Genomic DNA, 18,589 nt, shown 5'->3' on the forward strand with positions numbered 1-18,589 from the left:
AGCCCTGTGGCTCATTTTTGCTTGTCAGCTTCCTCTTTTGTTTGGGATTACGCTGCCTTCTGTTACACTGTTATGGTTGCTCAAGTAGCCTCCATGCTGAGTCTAAGGATTTTAATTTCCTCACTTCTGACTTTAGGGTCTTTTTAACTAGCTTCCTCATTTTTTGTACAATCTCTCCCCTGAGGATGTTGAAGTTAATTATATTGTGGTCACTATTACTTAGTGGTTCAACTTTACTTACTTTATAAACTAACTCCTGTGTATTACTTGAGAGGCTTTTCTTGACTTAGTTCTTTATAGCTCTGCGATTAAAACAACTAACATATGTATCAAAACATGTTTAACATCCCAGCAGAACTAACTGGGAAGTCGAGGAAAGGCAAGTGCTTGCAGGGGAATTAACGGCAAGGACCAAGAGCATTAACCCTGGTGAAATGCCACCCACTCTTCATTAACTGTGGGACTAGAACAAATCAAACCCTTTAACGACGGCTCCATTTACAGGCAGCAGGACAGGAGCACTCTGGTATCCCCACCTTATAATTTTAAATTATACCACAAAAGTGTCAGAACCAGATTCAAAAGAGCATTTCCAGCAGGACCTTCCCCCCATTTTAGAGAAAGGAAATGTATTTGCTGGCTTGCAATCCTGCCTGCTGCAGTTTACTATTAAAGGTGTCTCCACTGAATTCAGAATACGTTGGTATTTCCTAGTTCATGATATCACCTCATTATATCTTGATCTCATACAGTTGCAGTAATTACATAAATAAAATTGGCTTTTTGTGAAGTATAACATGACTGACAATGTTTAAGGAAGTGCACTTTGGTTTTTGTTTGGGTTTTTTTCCCCCCCCAGTATGGAATGGAGTCATTAGCATCAAAGATCTAATTAAAGTAACATCTAAAAATAATGTAGCCATCTTATTTTTCTGAAACAATACCTATAGTTCCAGAAGAAAGCTCTCCTGTACCGTGAACCTGCAGTCTGTCAGGAATATTGCTACATGCTTTACAAAATTAAGTAAACAACAGACACTAATAAATGCCAATAAACAGACAATCCCCGAGCTGGTCAGGAACCCCTGAATTCTCAGTGAAATGAGCAGGGCTCTTCCCCCCCAGGTCCTGGACAGGAGGCACATCTGATCTGAACTTCCTGGACAAAAGGGGAGCACAAACAGGAGTGGACAGATCTGGAACTTAATCCCCCTTGTATCAATCAGGGCAACACCGCTGATGCCTTCTGAACATCAGTGCAGGGAAACCAGCGACAGGAATGGTGGGCCATCAGCTCCATTTGCTGTGTGGAAGCTCAGAACAGCTACTGGCTGCCCACAACCAGCTCTGGCCACAAAAGGTAAGTTGGAACGTCAGGCTTCAGCAATCGTATGGAATTACACTCACATAAAATGAGTATAAACTACATAAGACTCAGGCCCCTACTATTTAATCACTGCTATGCTCTTGAAGACTGTAATAATTTGCATATTTGATCAGTTTGTCACATAGCCATATGAATTAAATCTTGATTTTAACATTATGTAGTTCAATTTTGATATCAACACATAGTTTCTCATTGTTAAAACAACCACCTTACATCACAGAAGTGCTATTTGATGTTTCCCTGATAACAATTTCAAAATAATAGCTTATGACAACATGTTTTCTGATGACAGCTTAATAAGTAGTGGGCCATCAATACTTATCATGTTCCCCCATCCTATGGCAGAAAGGATAAGCAGATTCCCCCTTAGAAGGGCAGTGAAGCTGACACTGCTAGTGGTCTTTTGAATTCTGGTGATTGTAGCGATTATATTTGAAGCCTGCCTCAAAACATGCTTTAATTTTATATAAAAAAGTTGTCGTAATTGCTACTGAAAACTCAAGAAGGACAAACCTCAGTTAGGATCCCATCAACTCTGTGAGACACAGAAAACCCAGAGAAAATAACAGCTTACACCAACATCTGATACAAGATTTTAGTATTTTTGGTTTTAGAAAGAGCGTACCAGAATATAAAATCACGTTTCCAATAATGAACATTAGCAAGTGAGAAATGCTGTGTTTTACACATTCCTTGTTCTTTTGTTGGTTCATTCATTTGTTCACGCCTTCCTTTCTTACTTCTTTTGTTATCTCTTTCTTTTTCCTTCCCTTCCTTTCATGCTCTCTGAGTTCCCCAGCTTAAGCCAGGCACTGCTGTACAAGAGTTTAGTCTCATCTGAAGTAAGTACTTCCCTCTGCTCCAACAACTTACGTCTTGCTGTTCTGGATTTCTCCTAAGTATCCTTGTTCTTCCAGGCTCATTAGTAACTTAGAGGGACTTGAATGTAGCAGTCTGATTTACATCAGTGATCTTATTCCTTTCAGCTCAGGAGGGTTATCTTTTCTGTGACAAAGGCTATCGCAGATATGAATAACTATTTTCATACTGGGCTTTTTTTTTTGTCTGGCTGGAATCACACCATCATAGATTTTGCCTCACAAATCTGACTCTGCTTTATAGAGCAATAACGGTACAGTCAGCACTCTGCCATCACAGCAAGGTGAACAGAGAAGAGGAACTTAGGTCAGTTGCTTCTTTATTATTGGCAGATGAAATAGTGTCTTCAACAGCTTCAGAGCAAGAACCAGCCAGGCAGTGTGTTTGTGCTGGGAAGGCTGTGCCGCTCGGAGAAGCCACAGCCAGAGGATTTTTGCTGGATGCAAGGAGGGACACATAAACCACAGAGGAGAGCAAATCACTGAGAGGGTAACCTGCTGGCATTACCCACCTAGAGCTAACTGAAAGCTGCTTGGGGGAAAATCTGGAGAATGAAATATGTGTGGGACATTATCAGGTAGCAAAAACATGGGAGTTCTGTTAACTCTGGCAGACTGCAGGAAGAGGTGGAGGATAAACCTGCAAAGCCAATTCCATCCCGTCAGAACTGTATTAAAACCAGCGCGGACCAGTGCTGCAGAACCTTGGCTGTGCCTTGGAAAGACGGGCATTTCTTGCTTTCCAGAAGACTGGAGAGCTCCCCTACAGCTCTCCTCACCTCCTCCTCTCTGTTCTTTCTTTGGTCCCCCTCCTGGTACCTTCGGGGACACACCAGGTGTGTTTGTGGTCCAGGTGCTCTGGGGTTTAGTCCCTCAGTTCTGCAGTTCATACAGAAAGCTCTACAGAGTGCTTCTGACTTTAAACCTAGATCTGCATCATCTTCAGCAAACTGGAGGTGACCTGTGAAGAATACGGGGCATGGAAGGTCTGACCTGGACGTGATACATGATGTACAGGAAAAATGTGCTACCGAAACGGGGTTCTCTGCAGCCAGTCATGGACTGTGTCCAAGGACACGTAGTAGCCCTCACTAGTTGCTACCAATATTCATATTTATGTTTTTGTGTATTGATAAGAATCACTTCTTCATAAAAACCTGTTATTTTCCAGCAGTCTCAGTTGAACAGTGATGGACACTGACACTTGGAGACATGCAAACTATGTAAGACAAATGTGCATTGCTAGAAATAGGGATGCATTTCTGCTAAAACAGAGTGTAAGAAACATTTTCAGATATATTATAGTAATTGTAAGAAAAGAACTTGACAACCTATAGAAATCTTCAAAACTTCGAGTGTAAATTTTGAAAATGTCAGATAAAGTACAGTTAAAGAAAACATATTCCATTTAAAAATACACTTACAAAGAGCATTACCATATACAGTTCTAATTTAACTTTACTTTGGTAAGTAATTGTCCCTTTATGAAGAAAATTTGAAGTTGCCATGCTGAAGGCAACACTGAAATATTGGCTTTCAAGACAAAAACTGCCGTTCTGGGCTAGAGAGCGCTCTGAGGCAAAGGCAAAGGTAAAAGCTGAAGACATTTATAACAGGAAGAATTTCTGAAATGATAAAAGATTAAATGATACAGGCAAACAAGATAGAGCAGGTGAGAATAAAAGGGATTATGGGGAAGATGCTGGCAGGAGACAGTATGAAAATTGTGCCTGCAGGCACCAAACATGTGACAACCAACAAAGGGTGCCCAGTCTTTTACCGTAACACTCTACAAGCACTGACTCCTTGATGCTGAACTGGCTACTTCTCTCCTATGCAAACAATGGAAATAAGTAAAGAGGAACAAAACCTGACAGAAGAATCACAGTTAAAGACAAAGAACAAGTAGTTGTCATGGCCACTTTGCTGGTTTCCCCGTGAAATTAAATAACCAATTCTTATTAATCACAAGATATTCTGATGGGGAGGATGTCATCTGTGGAGAGACAGTAGCAAAGGGAAATGTTTGCCATGTTTAGATCTCCTTTCACTAAAAAATGAAGAGGTCATCTCAGGTCAATCATCCGGGGCTCTTTTCTTTAGGGGAATGACTCTCCAGCATGGCTCATTATATTAAAGGATTTCATGGGCCTGAGTTATAGCTATTGGTATAATCACAGGCATCAGAAATAAGAATAGTTATTTCTTATTTCTTTGTGAATGGAAAGTGAAAAGGTCATTCAGTGTATGGTACTTCAAACACTTGAAAGGGAAGGTATTTTACTGCTTACTTAGCTTTTTAAAGGAAGCCTACAGAGGCTGGAAGCAAGGACAGGTAGCCTGAGAGGAATGCAGAGAAATTGTCTGAAAAGCCAAGGATGAGGTTAGGAAAGCTAAAGCCCTGAGAGAATTAAATCTGGCCAGAGACATCGAGGGCAACAAGAAAAGCTTCTATAGGTACATCACCAAAAGGAAGAGTGGCGAAAATGACCTGATCCATAACTCATGAGGCTTATTGTTTGATAGCCACAAGAATTACAAACTTGAGGCTGATGGAATAAGTTCTGCTTCACATCTAAGAAATCTCTTTAATAAGCTTTCCACCAGTTTATAAACATTGGTAGAGATTTTCCTAATATTCACCCAGTGAGAAATTAGGAAAAATGCACATGAACGTTATAATCAATATTAGTCAGGTATAGTAGGATATTCTCTTTCAAGGCATAACCTTTTAGATGAAGTTTTACTATTGATCTCTGAAGTCAGCATTTTTCCCCTGCCATTCCCTTTGGCTGGGATGTAGCAGGGAGAATTTCCCCAGTACACTCAGGTTACAGGATGCTCCAGAAGGGTTGGCACCAGGAGAGGAAACAGTAACTGTGTTCTCATGTAGATTTGTTGCTGTGGGTGTGTTGCATATTAAAACACAGGCTCAGCCACACTCACCAAATCCTTCCTGGAGTGCACAGTGTCAGACCTCTATTTCTGTGGTACTGAACTAAGACTTTCAGGTCAATCTGGAAGCATCCTAAGGCTTTCACCAAGCTTTTAATTCCTGGATTATTTTCTTCTGGTTGAAGTTTCCCTTCTGCTTCCCTTTTGTCTGCTATTAATGCTTCATCTCTTCTGGGAGGGTGACTCAGAGTTAATCAGCTCATCTATTCTGAGCCAGTGCAGCCCAGGCCAGGCCAGCAGGCTCTGCTGGAACCCTGGGCTGTCCTCGGGGGCTTCGCTGTCCCTATTGCCCTGTCACGGGGACACAATTACCCCGACACGGGGCCACCTGCACACAGGGGCACCAGCAGCACACTGGCAGAAAACGGGGCCTGGGGGACCCGAGGAGCTGCTTGTTTACATAAGTACACCAGGTAAAGCAGGGGAAAAACCCACTCCACAGCTTGGAACACAAATTAGGCAGAGAGAGGGAAAAACTCCCTCGAACAGGAACATCTACATCACGTTTAACATTTTTGTTTTCCCACTGTCTTTTGCACAGAAGATACAGCTTTCAAAATTTGAATAAATATTTAAATATTCAGCATCTATTTAGTTGAAATTTTTAATGAATCCTATTTTATCACTGACATTCGGAGAGCACAAGCCGTGTTCTGTGTTCAGAACTCTGGAACGTACCTGACTTTGTTTGTTTCATAGATACAAAACAAAGTGGAGTGCACCATACAAAGTCCATATTGAGAGTCTGCTTTATCCTTTAACTAGAAGAAATTCTGGACACATCCTCTCGTCACCTCTCTGCTTTCCTCTGCCTTTGCATTACCAGATTTACAAGCTCACACCTGTTTTATTAGGCACTCTTTTAAACTGGAGTTTCCACAGAAGGAATTTGCAACGCTCATGTTGCCAGACCCATTAGTGTGCCTTCTGCAGCAAGGACAGAACCTTATGATTTCCATACACATTCCCGTTTATTTTTAGTAATCAATCTCCTCTTTATTAACTGTGAGCTTGAGGTAGGTCATCCTCTTCTTGAAACACACAATCATTTTGTTTTCACACTGATTATCTTATGCTTATCACATAACCTATGTGCCTGCAACATTTCCTGCTCAGAAGTTACAGAAAGGCATACACCTGCACAAGATCCACAAAACAGATATTTCACCGAGACATATTTCAATGAAGTTACCAAACACTCATTTTGCAGCCATTTTTCCTGGCATTTGTTAGTTATCAGCCACAATCAGTTCATCCACCACCTCCGCTATCCAATCCAGTTCTCAAAATCCAATTTTTACACCCTATTTTTCCCCCATGCTGTGGCAAATGCATACTTGTTAAGCACTCATTTACTCTGCGAGAGGACTTAAATTTCTCATTTGAATCACCCAGCACTTTACTCCTTAGCATGTCCAGTCTAAAAACCATCAGATATAAACCAGTCCACTACTCTTGCACACTGCATCATCCACATTAAACATTCACTAGATCTGTTCACATTAATAAATCTACCAAATCCTTAAAACGCACACTAAACAGAACAGAGCAAAACTAAAACTGTGGGTCTTAAATAGAATGTCAATCCCTTTTCCAAAAAGGGTGATGAAATTTAAGAAACTCTCTTTCTTAGCCACTCCCCAAACGTTGGGTTTTTTCCACATTGTCATTTTACACTGCATCAGCATTGTATATACCAGCTTCCTGATTTTTTTCCTCATTACTGACCATGGGTGTTTTTTTTTTGCTTTTGTAACGAATTTTAACAATATTTTTATAAACTTACCTTCATTTGACCATGATAGGCATAACCCCTAGTGCACTGATTGGTTCAGAGTTAGAATACTCATGTCTGAACACAGTAATTTCAGCTACAAAGCTACCTGACATGGAAATGGGTGTTTCTGTGACACAGGGAGCACCAGCACTGATCAAATAGTGATTCAAGACTGGGCACAGGGACAGCCACCTCACAGCTCCCGGCAGGACTGAGCGCTGAGGGCTGAACTCACACCCAGCTCCTGTGGCAGAGCCTGTGGGTGGAAGCACCTCATCCCAAGCACTCAGATGAGTGCTAGAAACACTCCTCCTCATCTGCCCAAACATCTCTTCGCCTTACTGCAACTGTGAACAAATCCTCCAGGACTTTGTGCATAAATGTTTAACATGTTTTATATTTATGACTTGAATGAGGGTGGTATAATTTCTCCTACCCAGCCTCTCTGGGGAGCAAGTGGGATATTAAAGTATCTCAAATGGGATATCCTCTCTCTCTCTCCCATCTTTCTAGCTGACCAGACCCCTCAGCCAAGCACTTGGCTCCCACAGTGATTTGCAGTTTAGGGGCCTTCTCAAGCCAAATTTCCCAGTCTTTCATTCCTCACAGCAGGCCATCCCCAACTCTAAAAAGTCAGAAATTTCTAAATTGCGTTAGAAATTCTCCAAACCTTCCTGTACAACTGAAAACCTCCTGTAAAACATATTTAATAAAATCATTGGGTACCTGTTTGCTCTTGTTGGCCAACTCCAACACGACACGTCTCAAAAGCTGTCTGTCTGCAGTTTTTGGGTCAACACGAGCCGTGTTTCCAGCTGACTGCATTCCATCTCTCCTGCACTTTCTGAGTAGTCTCCAGTCCCCTTTATGACCTTTCTCGGGCTGGTGATCCTCTCTAGGTGTTTCCTGGTCTCTGTGCCCATCAGTGCACAATGTTCTGCCTCAGCCCTGCGAGGGCAGCGCTCACCGCTCCTGTCTCTGCCTTTCTCCTCCGGCTCCTGCATTCCCTCGGCCCCGCGGCCCTGCTCCTGCCCGGGCCGTGCTGTGCCCGTGGGGACGGCTCCCTCAGGACAGGGCTTTCCAGGCGGCAGCCCCGCTCCCCATCCGCCGGGATGTCAGGCGATATCCCGGGCTCGGGATACGCTGGCAGGGCCTGTCCGCGGGTCTCTCACGACTCGGTCCCGGTACCCCCGGGCCGCTCTTCAGCCGCTGAGGAGCCCTGAGGGGAGCGGGGCCCGTCCCGCCTAAACCTCCCTGAGGCGACCGGGGCTCCCGCCTAAACGTCCCTGAGGGCAGCGCGGCTCCGGGCAGGGCGGGAGCGCCCAGCGCTGCCATCGCCGTCCCCGGCGCTCACAGAGCCCCTGGATGGTCAGGCTGGACGGGCACACAGCGGCTCTCCGGTCCTACTCCCTGCCCCAGCAGGGCCACATCGGCGCACGTGGCACAGACGGTTCTGGAACATCCCCAGCGAGGCAAGACTCCGCACCCGCTCCGCGCGATCTGTTCCAGCGCGCGGTCACTCGCACAGGGAAGAGGTTCTTCCCCGCCTTCGGGCGGGACTGGCTGTGCCCCAGTTTCTGCCCGCTGCGGTTTTCCTGCCGCCCGGCACGGCGAGCGGGGCGCGGAGCCCGGGCGGGCGCTCCCTCAGCACTACAGCTCCCGGCAGCCCCCGCGCCGTGACTCGGCCGGGGCGCCGCGGCGCGGGCCGGGATGGAGTGAGGGGCGAGCGGCGGACAGAGCGCGGCCCGCGGCCCCCGCCCCTGCCTCGCCCCGCGCGGGTCTATGCGGCCCCCCGGAGACCATGGGATCCAGGATCAAGTGAGTGCCCCCCGCGGCTCTGCGGACCCGCTCCGGGCCCTCGGCAGAGCGAGAAGGGGATTGAGTTCCCCGCCCTCCCTGCGCTCCGGGAGAGGCCGCGCGGGCGGGACCCCGAGGGCCCCGGGCAGGGCGAGGAGGGGGACAGGGACGGGGCAGGGACGGGGCAGAGCGCTCCTGGCCCCCGGGACCTCGGCACGGGCAGCACGGGCCGTCAGAGCCCGACCCCGGCGGGACCCCCGGCCCTGCCCCGGGAAGGGCGACAGCGGCCCTATCTCACCCCCACCCCGCCACCGCCGCCCTCGGGGCCGGGCGGGGAGCGCGGTGTTATCGCCGCGGGCCTGGGCAGGGCGGGGGTGCTGCGCTCGGAACATCTCCGCGGCCAGCACCGGCGACGCCTGCCCGGGGGCGTGGAGCGGTCCAGGGAGAGCACAGCTCTCTGGCCAGGTCAGAGTGCGCTCGTGGAAGGACCACGGTCTGTCCGGGAGACCTTCAGACTGCCTCAGCGAAGGGGTTTGGGGGAAGGAGAAGTGATAGATGGTATGAGTGATACATGTGTTGGGCCTGCAGATCCATGCTCTCAGTGTTTTTTGTTTTTTGGTTTTTTTTTAGTTTAAAAAAACCCTGGTGGTTAATTTCTTGGTAAGCCCTATTGGTATGTTTGGTATTGTCACGTTAAAGGCCTCAGTTCAGTCTTATGCCATTCCAGGAAAATTCAGTTCCTCTGAGACAGGCGAAGGTGTAGTGAAGACATCACCGAGCAGGGAGTGCTGGCATATCTGTGTGTGAAAGGGTGATGATAGAGGGGAGAGACCCAGTTAGGTTCTGGTTTATTCAGCGGTTTCAGCAGGTGCTGTTGAGCAATTGTTCTTCCTTCTTGAACACAGGGATCTCCAAGATTACATGGAGCTTTAACTTTTCCCTTCTTTTGTTTAACTTGAATACAAGACTAGAGGGGACATAGTTTATGTGATAACACATCTCAGTGTTCCCAAGCCCACAGGCTGGATAGACATGTACATTTGTCTGTTCAGCCAGGTGTTTTAGGAACATGTAAGTGAATAATGAGTGTTTATAATGATGGCACTGAGGCAATTGGTTGGTTCCAGAAAGCCTTCCTTCCATGGGCATACTGTGGGCTTTAGCTTTGCACTCTATTGGCATATGTATTCTCAACTGTTGCCACAAAGAAATCAAAGCCTGAGAAACTAGTTTGTCTCTTACAGACAAACTCAGGTAGAATCTAAGACTGCTGGTATTTTTGGCAGCAGAGCAGGCTGTATCTCTAACCTGCGCCTTCAGATCCTGCCGTGGTCACCCTTGCTTGAATCACTTCAAGTTCGTGGTTCAAAATGACTTAGGATGGTCATTTTAGGATGACCTTACCTTAAATCTATTCAAAGGCTGATACTTTAAATGCAGGGCAGTTTTGTGTGCATACTGAATCCACAGGCTGTGTTTACCATCTTTGGGTTTGTGATTACTAGTTGGACTTCAGTGCCTTTGAGTAGGCTTTGCTGAATGAGAATGTCATCAGGCAGGGGAGATGCTCCAACCAGAAACTGGTGTCAGGGAGGAGATGTAGCTGTTAGAAATATTTAGTGCAGCCAGTGGACTTTAGGACTTTTGCTGTGCAAATTCTTTCACTGTGAACTTGTCTTTTGAGATTGCAGATAAAACCCATGTCTTTCCCAGTCACCAGGAAAACACAGGTGAAAACCCCAGATAAACATTGCTTTTCATTCTTATTGGACTGCGTGAGAAAGCATTTTTTCCGTTCATTGATTAAGCAACTTTGCCTTGAGCTACACTTAATAAATTGCTTTTTTTCCATTTTGGACAGAACACTGTGCCCAGCTACAGTAAGGACAAAACTTCAAACCAATCTTGAAGTATTTAAAGATGAGAGAGCCTGTCTGAGTAAGAGGCTTTTTTGGTTTGCTTTTCTGAGCTGGATGTTTAATCCAGCGAAGATTTTAAGGTTGGTAAGTAGCTCCCTTATTGGGGCACGTTGGGAGTGTGAATGAGAAAACTGTTTGACAGTTGGATGTGCTGAGGGACATCTCCTTTAGGAGTGTCACCAATATGTGCTGAAGCCCCAGTAAAAAAGCAGTGCTCAGATCTCTGTCTCCTTGCAGTAGATTGATAACTGTGAGGGTTATTAAACCCCTTGGCACAGGATCCCTTGCACACACTGTGATAGACTCTGCAGGAAACCCGGGCCTGTCTGTCAGCGAGGTTTCTGATGGGTGCATAATAATGAGTCATTTGAGGGAGAGAGTGCTCAGAGAAAAGTATCAGTGGCTGCATCAGACTGAAGTGAAAGAAATCAAGGAATTGCCAGCAGTCCTGTGAGCTCCTGGCTTCTGTATAGCTGCAGGCGAGAAAGCAGGTACAGGGAGTGTTGGGTTACAGAGAAAGCAGGTACAGGGAGTGTTGGGTTACAGAGAAAGCAGGTACAGGGAGTGTTGGGTTACAGAGCGGGTTCATCCGTGTAGCAGTGTCACAGGAACGTGCCAGCGCTCGTGCCAGCGGGGCAGGCAGGATACAGGATACGGGGCTATGGGATAGCAGCCTCATTAACCTGCTGTATCACTGCTCCGCAGCCTTTGTACTCCACCTTCCAGCACAGGAAGGATCCTTTCTTTATTTATTTTAAGTAGGGTGTCAATAGCAATCTGTTCAGCCCGGGACAGCGCTGGGCACGTTCCTTGCCAGAGGTGGTTGTGTCTCCCTGATGGCACAAGAGATACCCCATATACAGCTGGGAAAGCTTTCAGATATTTAACAGAGAGCTTGCCACATACTCAGATGGAAGATTATCTACCTAGGAATACCAGGCAGAAGAAGTTAAATATATGAAAATTAATCAAGGCTTCAGTTGCAATTTCTGAATTGAATTAGCCATTACAGATTTCTGCTAATAATTTTATTTCTGCAAGAGTCGAGCAGCTAATCTTGTTACAAGACAACTGATTATCAGGCAATGTCAGGCTCCTGTCATGCCTCAGTTTTTAAGTGGAATGATACTTTCTGTCATAAGTGCTATTACAGTACAAAAACATGCTCCTGACAGAATTGAAATGGGCTGTAGGTATGTGAGATATGTGCTTCCATCATACAGCTTTGGAGCAGGACTTGGTTTCATTTTATTGTGCATAAATCTCTTACAGTTTGGTAAAAACTAAAATTTTTCATAGTAAAAGGTACGTAAATACCTTATTTGAAATATTATATTACTTCAACATAAAATTGAATTTCATATTGATTCCTTTGATGCTGAAGTTATTTCTGCATCAGAGATTTGAAGTAATTCATACAAGTAGCATTTATCACAGAGGCAGTATTTCCTCATACAGCTCCTTCCCAAATTTCTATTTACAAAGAAGTATTGCATTTCCTTCTGAAATTAGCCAGTTCTCAAGTAATTGAGTGTGCTGGGTTGACCATCTCAGGCAGACCCCAAACAGGGAGGTACTGTGTGTTTTTGTACGTATATCCTATGCTTGTTCTTTTTCACTGCATCTGTGTATCACTGGGTAAGTGACTGCGGGTCTGTAGGTGATTTTGGGGAGGAGAGGAAATGCAGGGGGTGTGTTTAAGGCTCTGCTGCTCTGGAGGATTGCAGGGGTTGAGGTCTCAGAGCCATGCACAGGTGGCATTGGATGTCTGCAGGTCAGTTTAATAGTCATAAAAACGGGCTGCAGAATATGCACATTATGATCGTGTTTATGCTGTATTTGCAAACTGTAGGAAGTCTCACAGTGACTTGTTTCCTTAATTCCCCTGCAAAGTTATAAAACAGCCACAATCCAACAGTGGTTTCATTCTCATATGGAGGTGTTGGCCATTGAATGCAGCCTTTAACGCCGAGTTTCTCACTTGGCAAAGCTACTTCGGTTTCCCTGTTCCTAGAAATCAATGGACATTTGTCACGGAAAATTAAAATACAAAATGTGATGTCTTTTTGTCTGAAAGTTTTGGTATAGTCTGTGCTCCTGCCAGCTGTGTGACACAGTGCTTTAACACACGGGCTCTAACATAATACTAAAAGGGTGTTTGTTATTTTAACCATTAGCTGTAAAAATATTATAAAATTCATAAATTTTAATTAAGGAAACAGGGTGCTAAAAATAAAGACATAAACAAGGAGGGTATGATAAGGCTGCACAGCAGTGTGCATGAAAGGAAGAATAAATTTCTGTGGCTATGGGATATCATTCCGTCCTCATCCTGTGCCATGATTGTTGGAATGTGGCTAAACCCCAGTATTTGCAGCAGATTACGTGCAGCAACTTGAGTAGCACAGCGAGAATTGTGCAAGTTTGTTTTATATTGCACAATAACAGCTGACTTTGGATTTCTCATAACCTACGAATGTAGTTTTCTGAAAAAAAACACAACTACTTAAATCAGTTGGGAACTGGTGGCAAATTAAATTACCGTTAATTGAATTGTGAACCATTGTTGCTCCTGAGAGGTGCTCTGTAAAACCAAGGAGTGTGATCCTGTGCTACTGAAAGCAGTGGGGGCTTTTCTGTGGGTTTAAATAGGTGTGGGCTTTGGCTTAGAGCCACTTGAGTTAGACTAAGTGGGCCTGTGGCATGGCTAGAAATGTTTCCTTAATCCCTTTTGGTGTTAAAGGAGGATTAAAAATAATAGAAATTCTCTGAGGAGTAAGCTGAACTCCTTGACATGTTTATCTGTTTGGTTTCAGATGTTGGGTAAGATGGGTTTAAATTTTTTAGGTTATCTTTCAGTTAGGAATTCTAGCATATGTATTTATGGGTCTTGTCATTATTTTCGTCCTTAGCTGTAAGGGAGTTACAAAATTCACAAGTTAATTATACCTCAGCAATTTTCTAATGTTAGATAGTTTGCATTAACACATAGGAGACAACATTATCACTATCCAAGCAACCATAAATTTGGAGCAGTAATTATGCAATTTTGATTCTTGACTTTAACCAGAAAGTCTAGAAATAAAGTGTCACATGTTCAGACCTGCAAAATCCTTATTTCAGTAACTAAACAATTACAGTGTAATGTGTGATTCTCTTTAATCTCATAAAAAATTTCTGAAGTAGCTAAAATTGTTAGTCAGGAACTAACTCAAAATATTCTGTCTTATATAATCACCTGCTGCCTTTGCATCCTCATTACATTGTGAAATGTAATTCCAGAGCATCACTTATGGAGTTGTGTTAGTAAGGACTGAAAATACACACCAAATGGCTTGTTTGTTTGTTTTGAAGTAATATCATTAACTTTTTACTTTTAGTAGTGGTATATTTATAAATCTCGCAAAGAGTAAATCTCTTTCCTCGAGCTTTATTTGTGTTTTGTGGCTCAGTTTGCTGTTGGTTTTGACTATTGCACCTATTTCCTTGCATCTGGCACATTCCTGGATTTAAGGCCCTGGAGTCTCAGGAGGCCAGACCTTGGGCATTTGTAATGTTCTCCAGCAAGGCCTGGTTTTAACAGGGACAGGGATATTTTGACAGGTATTTTGCCCCGTGCACACTGAGCCATCCGAGCTCTGGGCTTGCCTGTGTGGCAGGAAGGCCTGAGAGCCAGCCCAGGCTGGGACCCGGCAGGGGCTCCTCTGGTTCTTGTTGCTTTGTGTTCCAGAGTGCTTGGTGGCTGCTCTTAAACCACATTCTCACTGTGCTGTGTGCCTTGCTTTCCTTTCAGACAAAACCCAGAAACTACCTTTGAGGTGTATGCAGAGGTGACCCACTCAGGAATCAGCTGCCTGGGGAAAGGTACTGTTTTGCACTGTAATTCTACCTATTTATTGCTTGAAACTGTTGTTAAGAACCATGTCTTGTGAGATTTAGTGTTATGCTGTTCTAGCTCTTAGAGATATCCTAAGCACTGGTTCTATGGAATCCTGTACAGTTAGGACTAACAAAGAGAAATTCTTGCCTCTGTCCTTCATTGTGGGCAATTTTCAGTTCTCTTTGACTGTTTTGCCCTTTTTTTGTCTTTTAAAATAGAAATAACTCATTAGGTTGAAAAAGTAAGTGCTTTTTCAGGTTGGTATTTGCTGCTTATTTAAGAAAGGGGTAATTAAAATAGAAAAATACTCTTAAAACATCTCATGTGAAATTTATTTTTACTTCCTCTTTCTTACTTGTCTACAGAAGTATTTTTATCTGCTCCCAGAATTCTTTGATCCAATGGCTTTATCTAGAAATAAGACGTGGACACAGCTTGTGGTTTGGTTAACTGTTTTTACCAAGCATTGTTGTCCTGCCATAATAATACAAGTGTTTTTCTTGACAAGTATTCCTGTGTTTATGCTAGAGAAGTGCCATAACTGCTGAAACCAACATGTAAGTGTATTTGTGAATTTTTGATTGTGCTCTTGTGTAACCTGAGGAACTCGATCAAGTAAGCAGGAAAAGCGAAGGCTGAAATTCGAAATCCCGGAATTTAGTTCAGTCTCCAGAATGCTACAAAAAGGAGGGATGTCAGCATTAAATAATTATGATTAGTCAGCACATGCTGAAGTAATATTTCTTTTGTCAATTATGAAATGATCACGTGTGTGCTGCAGATATGGTGCAATGAAGCAAAAGAGAGAGTTCTTCTATCTTAGAGCCTGGAAAGCCCCTTCCCTCCTGTCTGTCTGTCTTTGTTACAGTCCACAAAAGTCAAATAGCTGCACTCTGTCCTGTCCTGCCAGAGCCTCCGTAGGAGCTGTAACTGGAGTACAGTCCTGGCTTGTCCTCCTGCTCTGTGCCATCACAACTATTTGATGGAACTGCAGGAGCCCTTTTAATAACTGCTCTTTGTGTCTGCACATCTGACCTGGATTCTAGTGCCAGAAAATCGGAACAAATTTGACCATAAACATTACATTGTACAGTACTAGTGTCTGGGTATAATCTTCTCTTTGAAGTTTGTTTGCATCCCCCTGGAGGGATTAATTCCCTGCTGTGGGAAGGTGGGTTAAAAAGCACGGAAACTACTTTACAGGTTTTTAATTGGAGAATTTAGTATACATTTTGTTCTATAAACCAACTGATTCTGTGGGAGTTTCACTTAGTTGTGTTTTTAGGTTTGTTGTATGTACTTCTAGGTGCAAAATCTTCAAAAATTCTTTTTAGGGAGTAAAAAAAGTTCTAAAACTTGTTTTTGCAACTCATGTATTCCGAAGTTATTAATTCTCTCTGGGTAATCTTTTAAGAGATTTTTTTTTCCCAACCAGTTTTTTTTATATTTAAGAGGTGCCCTTTATTCTCAGAAGCCTTAGATTTGCGTCTCCCCAAATATTTTGTCATTTTGCTTCAAATGAAGGTTGTTTGGTTCTCTGCAGTGTCAGCTGTACCACGTCCTGGGCAGATCCCCACTCAGGCACACACCCCAGAGATCCACGGAGCTCACTGCTGCTCCTTGGCTGTGGGCTCTGCCCGAGCCCAGGGTGGCTCAGGGCTTGTGTCCTGCAGCCAGGGAATGTGTGCAAGGAGCAGCTGCTGTTCACAACAGCAAAACGTGGAAAAGGGGTATAAGGACCAAGGTATCAGGCAAGTCTGAAAAACTATTTCTCCGCATTTGATCAATTGCCAGATTAACTAAGACAGCTGTTTTTGAGGTCCGTGTCTCATGCTCTTGATACTTAAAACGCTCTTAATTCTGATATCAATCTTCTGAGCTGGTCTCGAGGAGAATGAATTGCTCCAAAGCTGTAACTGTCCCAGTGTGGGGGATTGTGTGGCTTGTGGGATGGTACAGCTTGCTCTGTGTTGTGATTCCAAACCCCAGCTGGCAGCTCAGCCCCACGCAGCCACTCGCTCCCCCAGCCTGGTGGGATGGGGAGAGAGCTGCAAGAGTGAAAGTGAGAAAGTAGCCAAGGATGTTTGCCATGTGAGTGTGGAATATCAACTGGAATTTAAAGCTTTGATGTATTTCATAGTTCACTTGCATCCTGCTGAAATGGGAGGTACTGACTGGTGTCCTTAACTCCTGGCAGACAGTTGTGCATTCAAGTCACTTTGCTGCTCGTGGAATTCACAGTCGTGCATTAAATGTTATTGGGTTCATAACTTTTGACATGGATGAAAACAGCATTTCCCAGTTGCTGTCGTATAGAACTATTTAGGTTGGAAGAGACCTTTAAGATCACTGAGTCCAACCATAACCCTGACGGTGCCAAGGCCATGTCCCCAGCACTGTGTCTGCACGTCCTTTGGATCCCCCCAGGGATGGGGACCCCACCACTGCCCTGGGCAGCTGTGCCAGGGTTTCCTGTGGAAGGTTCTCCCTTAGTCAGCAAGACAACAGACTGCAGAAGGAACAAACCTGTTCTGGGCTCCAGGGAAGGCGTCAATAAACTGGAACAAGTTCAGTGGGGGGCCATGAGGATGGTGAGCTGGAGCACTTCGCTGTGAGGAGACGAGTGCTGGGCTGGGCCCAGGGAAGGAGGAGGCTCCAGGGAACTGAGCAGCAGCTTCCACACCTGGGAGGAGTTCTTTGGGAGAGGACATGCAGGCTCTCCACAGCCGTGCCAGGACAAGGTGCAGTGACAGGCTGAATGAAGAGATGTCCTAAGAGAGTATCGGGAACGTGTTCAGCAGGAGGAGTCAAGGATCAGACCAGGGCATTCGGAGAGCTTGTGCATCTCCATCCTTGGAACTTTTCAAGACCCGGCTGCTTCACAGCCTCAACAAGCTGGTCTGACCTCACACCTGGCCCGTCTTTGACAGGAGGTTGAACTGGAGACCTCCTGAGGTCCTTTCCAACCTGACTTATCCAATGATCCCAAGATTTGATTTGGAAATGTGAAACTTCAGGATCATCTGGGAGATGTTTCATATGAGGTACAAAGAGAAAAACTTCATTGCAACTGAAGAAGTTGAAAAAGCAAACATTGTTTTATTCCAATCCAGGCAGGACTCTGCCAAACCACACTGAAATGTGGGAACTGAGAGGAAATGATCCCTGCATCAGCTCACCGTGGTCTCACTGTCCTTTCCCCTCTGGACTGTCTAGAAATGGTGATCATCTCTGCTCAGCATTGTGTGTTTTTGGCTCCTGAAGTCTTTGGTGTGTTTTACAATTCCAGCATTCAGTTGGATCTAAAGGCTGTGTTTGTGCTTGTCTTTGGTGGGTTCATAGATCTTGCTTGGAAACTTATGGATTTTTTGTACTGAGTCACTCGAAGTAAACGGGATGTCTTTGTTCTGAGAACTGTGAAGCAAGAGAGCTGCAACTGTGACTGGGAATGTTAAGATGAAAATTATGTGTTAAAAATGTATTTCATAAGAGAAGATGATACCAAGCCGTTGTTTTGCCTGGTGATTGTGGTTTCTGTGGAACCTGGGGGCTCTGCTTAGCTGGTTGAAGCTCAGTGTGTGTGGTTTCCCTGCTCCCACCCTCTGGAAGCTGCCTGTCCGTGTTTGGTTTGTCCAGGAGCTCCTTGTTCAGCCCTGCAGGCCTCCTGGAGTTTCCTCTCTGCAGGGATGTGCTGCTGCTGAGCCGGGAGCCTTCCCACCACAAGTGAGAAGCAGCAAACCAGAATAGAAAGAGCAGAGTCTGCGTTTTACAGTGGCAGCACATGGAATTTATCCAGGGAGAAATCCGTGTTGTGTGTCAGGTGTAAGTATGTCAGGGATAGGAACTTACCAGTCTAGTGCTTCTCACCAACTCCCACACACTTACTTTCAGAAAAAGAAAAAAAAGGTCATGGTTTTATTTTGAAAGTGAAGTATTCTAGGGAAAATATTGACCAATAGTAAAACCAGTAAGTTCTGAAGGTGAGTCAGCGCCTTT

The 18,589-nt window shown here is 44.7% G+C and overlaps 2 protein-coding genes across 3 annotated transcripts in view; one reads left to right on the forward strand and one right to left on the reverse strand.

The window, feature by feature from the left end:
* The window catches only part of LHX2 (LIM homeobox 2), a 44,529-nt gene extending 36,520 nt beyond the window's left edge, over nucleotides 1–8,009 (reverse strand). For both annotated transcript variants that reach the window (XM_027893005.1, XM_027893004.1), the window contains exon 1: nucleotides 7,724–8,009. In XM_027893005.1, the coding sequence (XP_027748806.1) occupies nucleotides 7,724–7,822 (99 nt within the window). In that variant the 5' untranslated portion in view covers nucleotides 7,823–8,009. The remainder of the gene's footprint in view (nucleotides 1–7,723) is intronic.
* A 688-nt stretch (nucleotides 8,010–8,697) lies between these two features.
* LOC114062003 (DENN domain-containing protein 1A-like) overlaps nucleotides 8,698–18,589 on the forward strand; it is a 43,344-nt gene continuing 33,452 nt past the window's right edge. Inside the window, exons 1-2 of the mRNA XM_027893000.1 lie at nucleotides 8,698–8,815; nucleotides 14,507–14,577. Of these exons, the coding sequence (XP_027748801.1) occupies nucleotides 8,799–8,815; nucleotides 14,507–14,577 (88 nt within the window). The 5' untranslated portion in view covers nucleotides 8,698–8,798. The remainder of the gene's footprint in view (nucleotides 8,816–14,506; nucleotides 14,578–18,589) is intronic.

The sequence above is a fragment of the Empidonax traillii genome, unplaced genomic scaffold (assembly GCF_003031625.1).
Source record: "Empidonax traillii isolate 1590-97213 ecotype Southwest subspecies unplaced genomic scaffold, ASM303162v1 scaffold375:size1330703, whole genome shotgun sequence".
In the NCBI taxonomy this organism is placed as follows: Eukaryota; Metazoa; Chordata; class Aves; order Passeriformes; family Tyrannidae; genus Empidonax; species Empidonax traillii.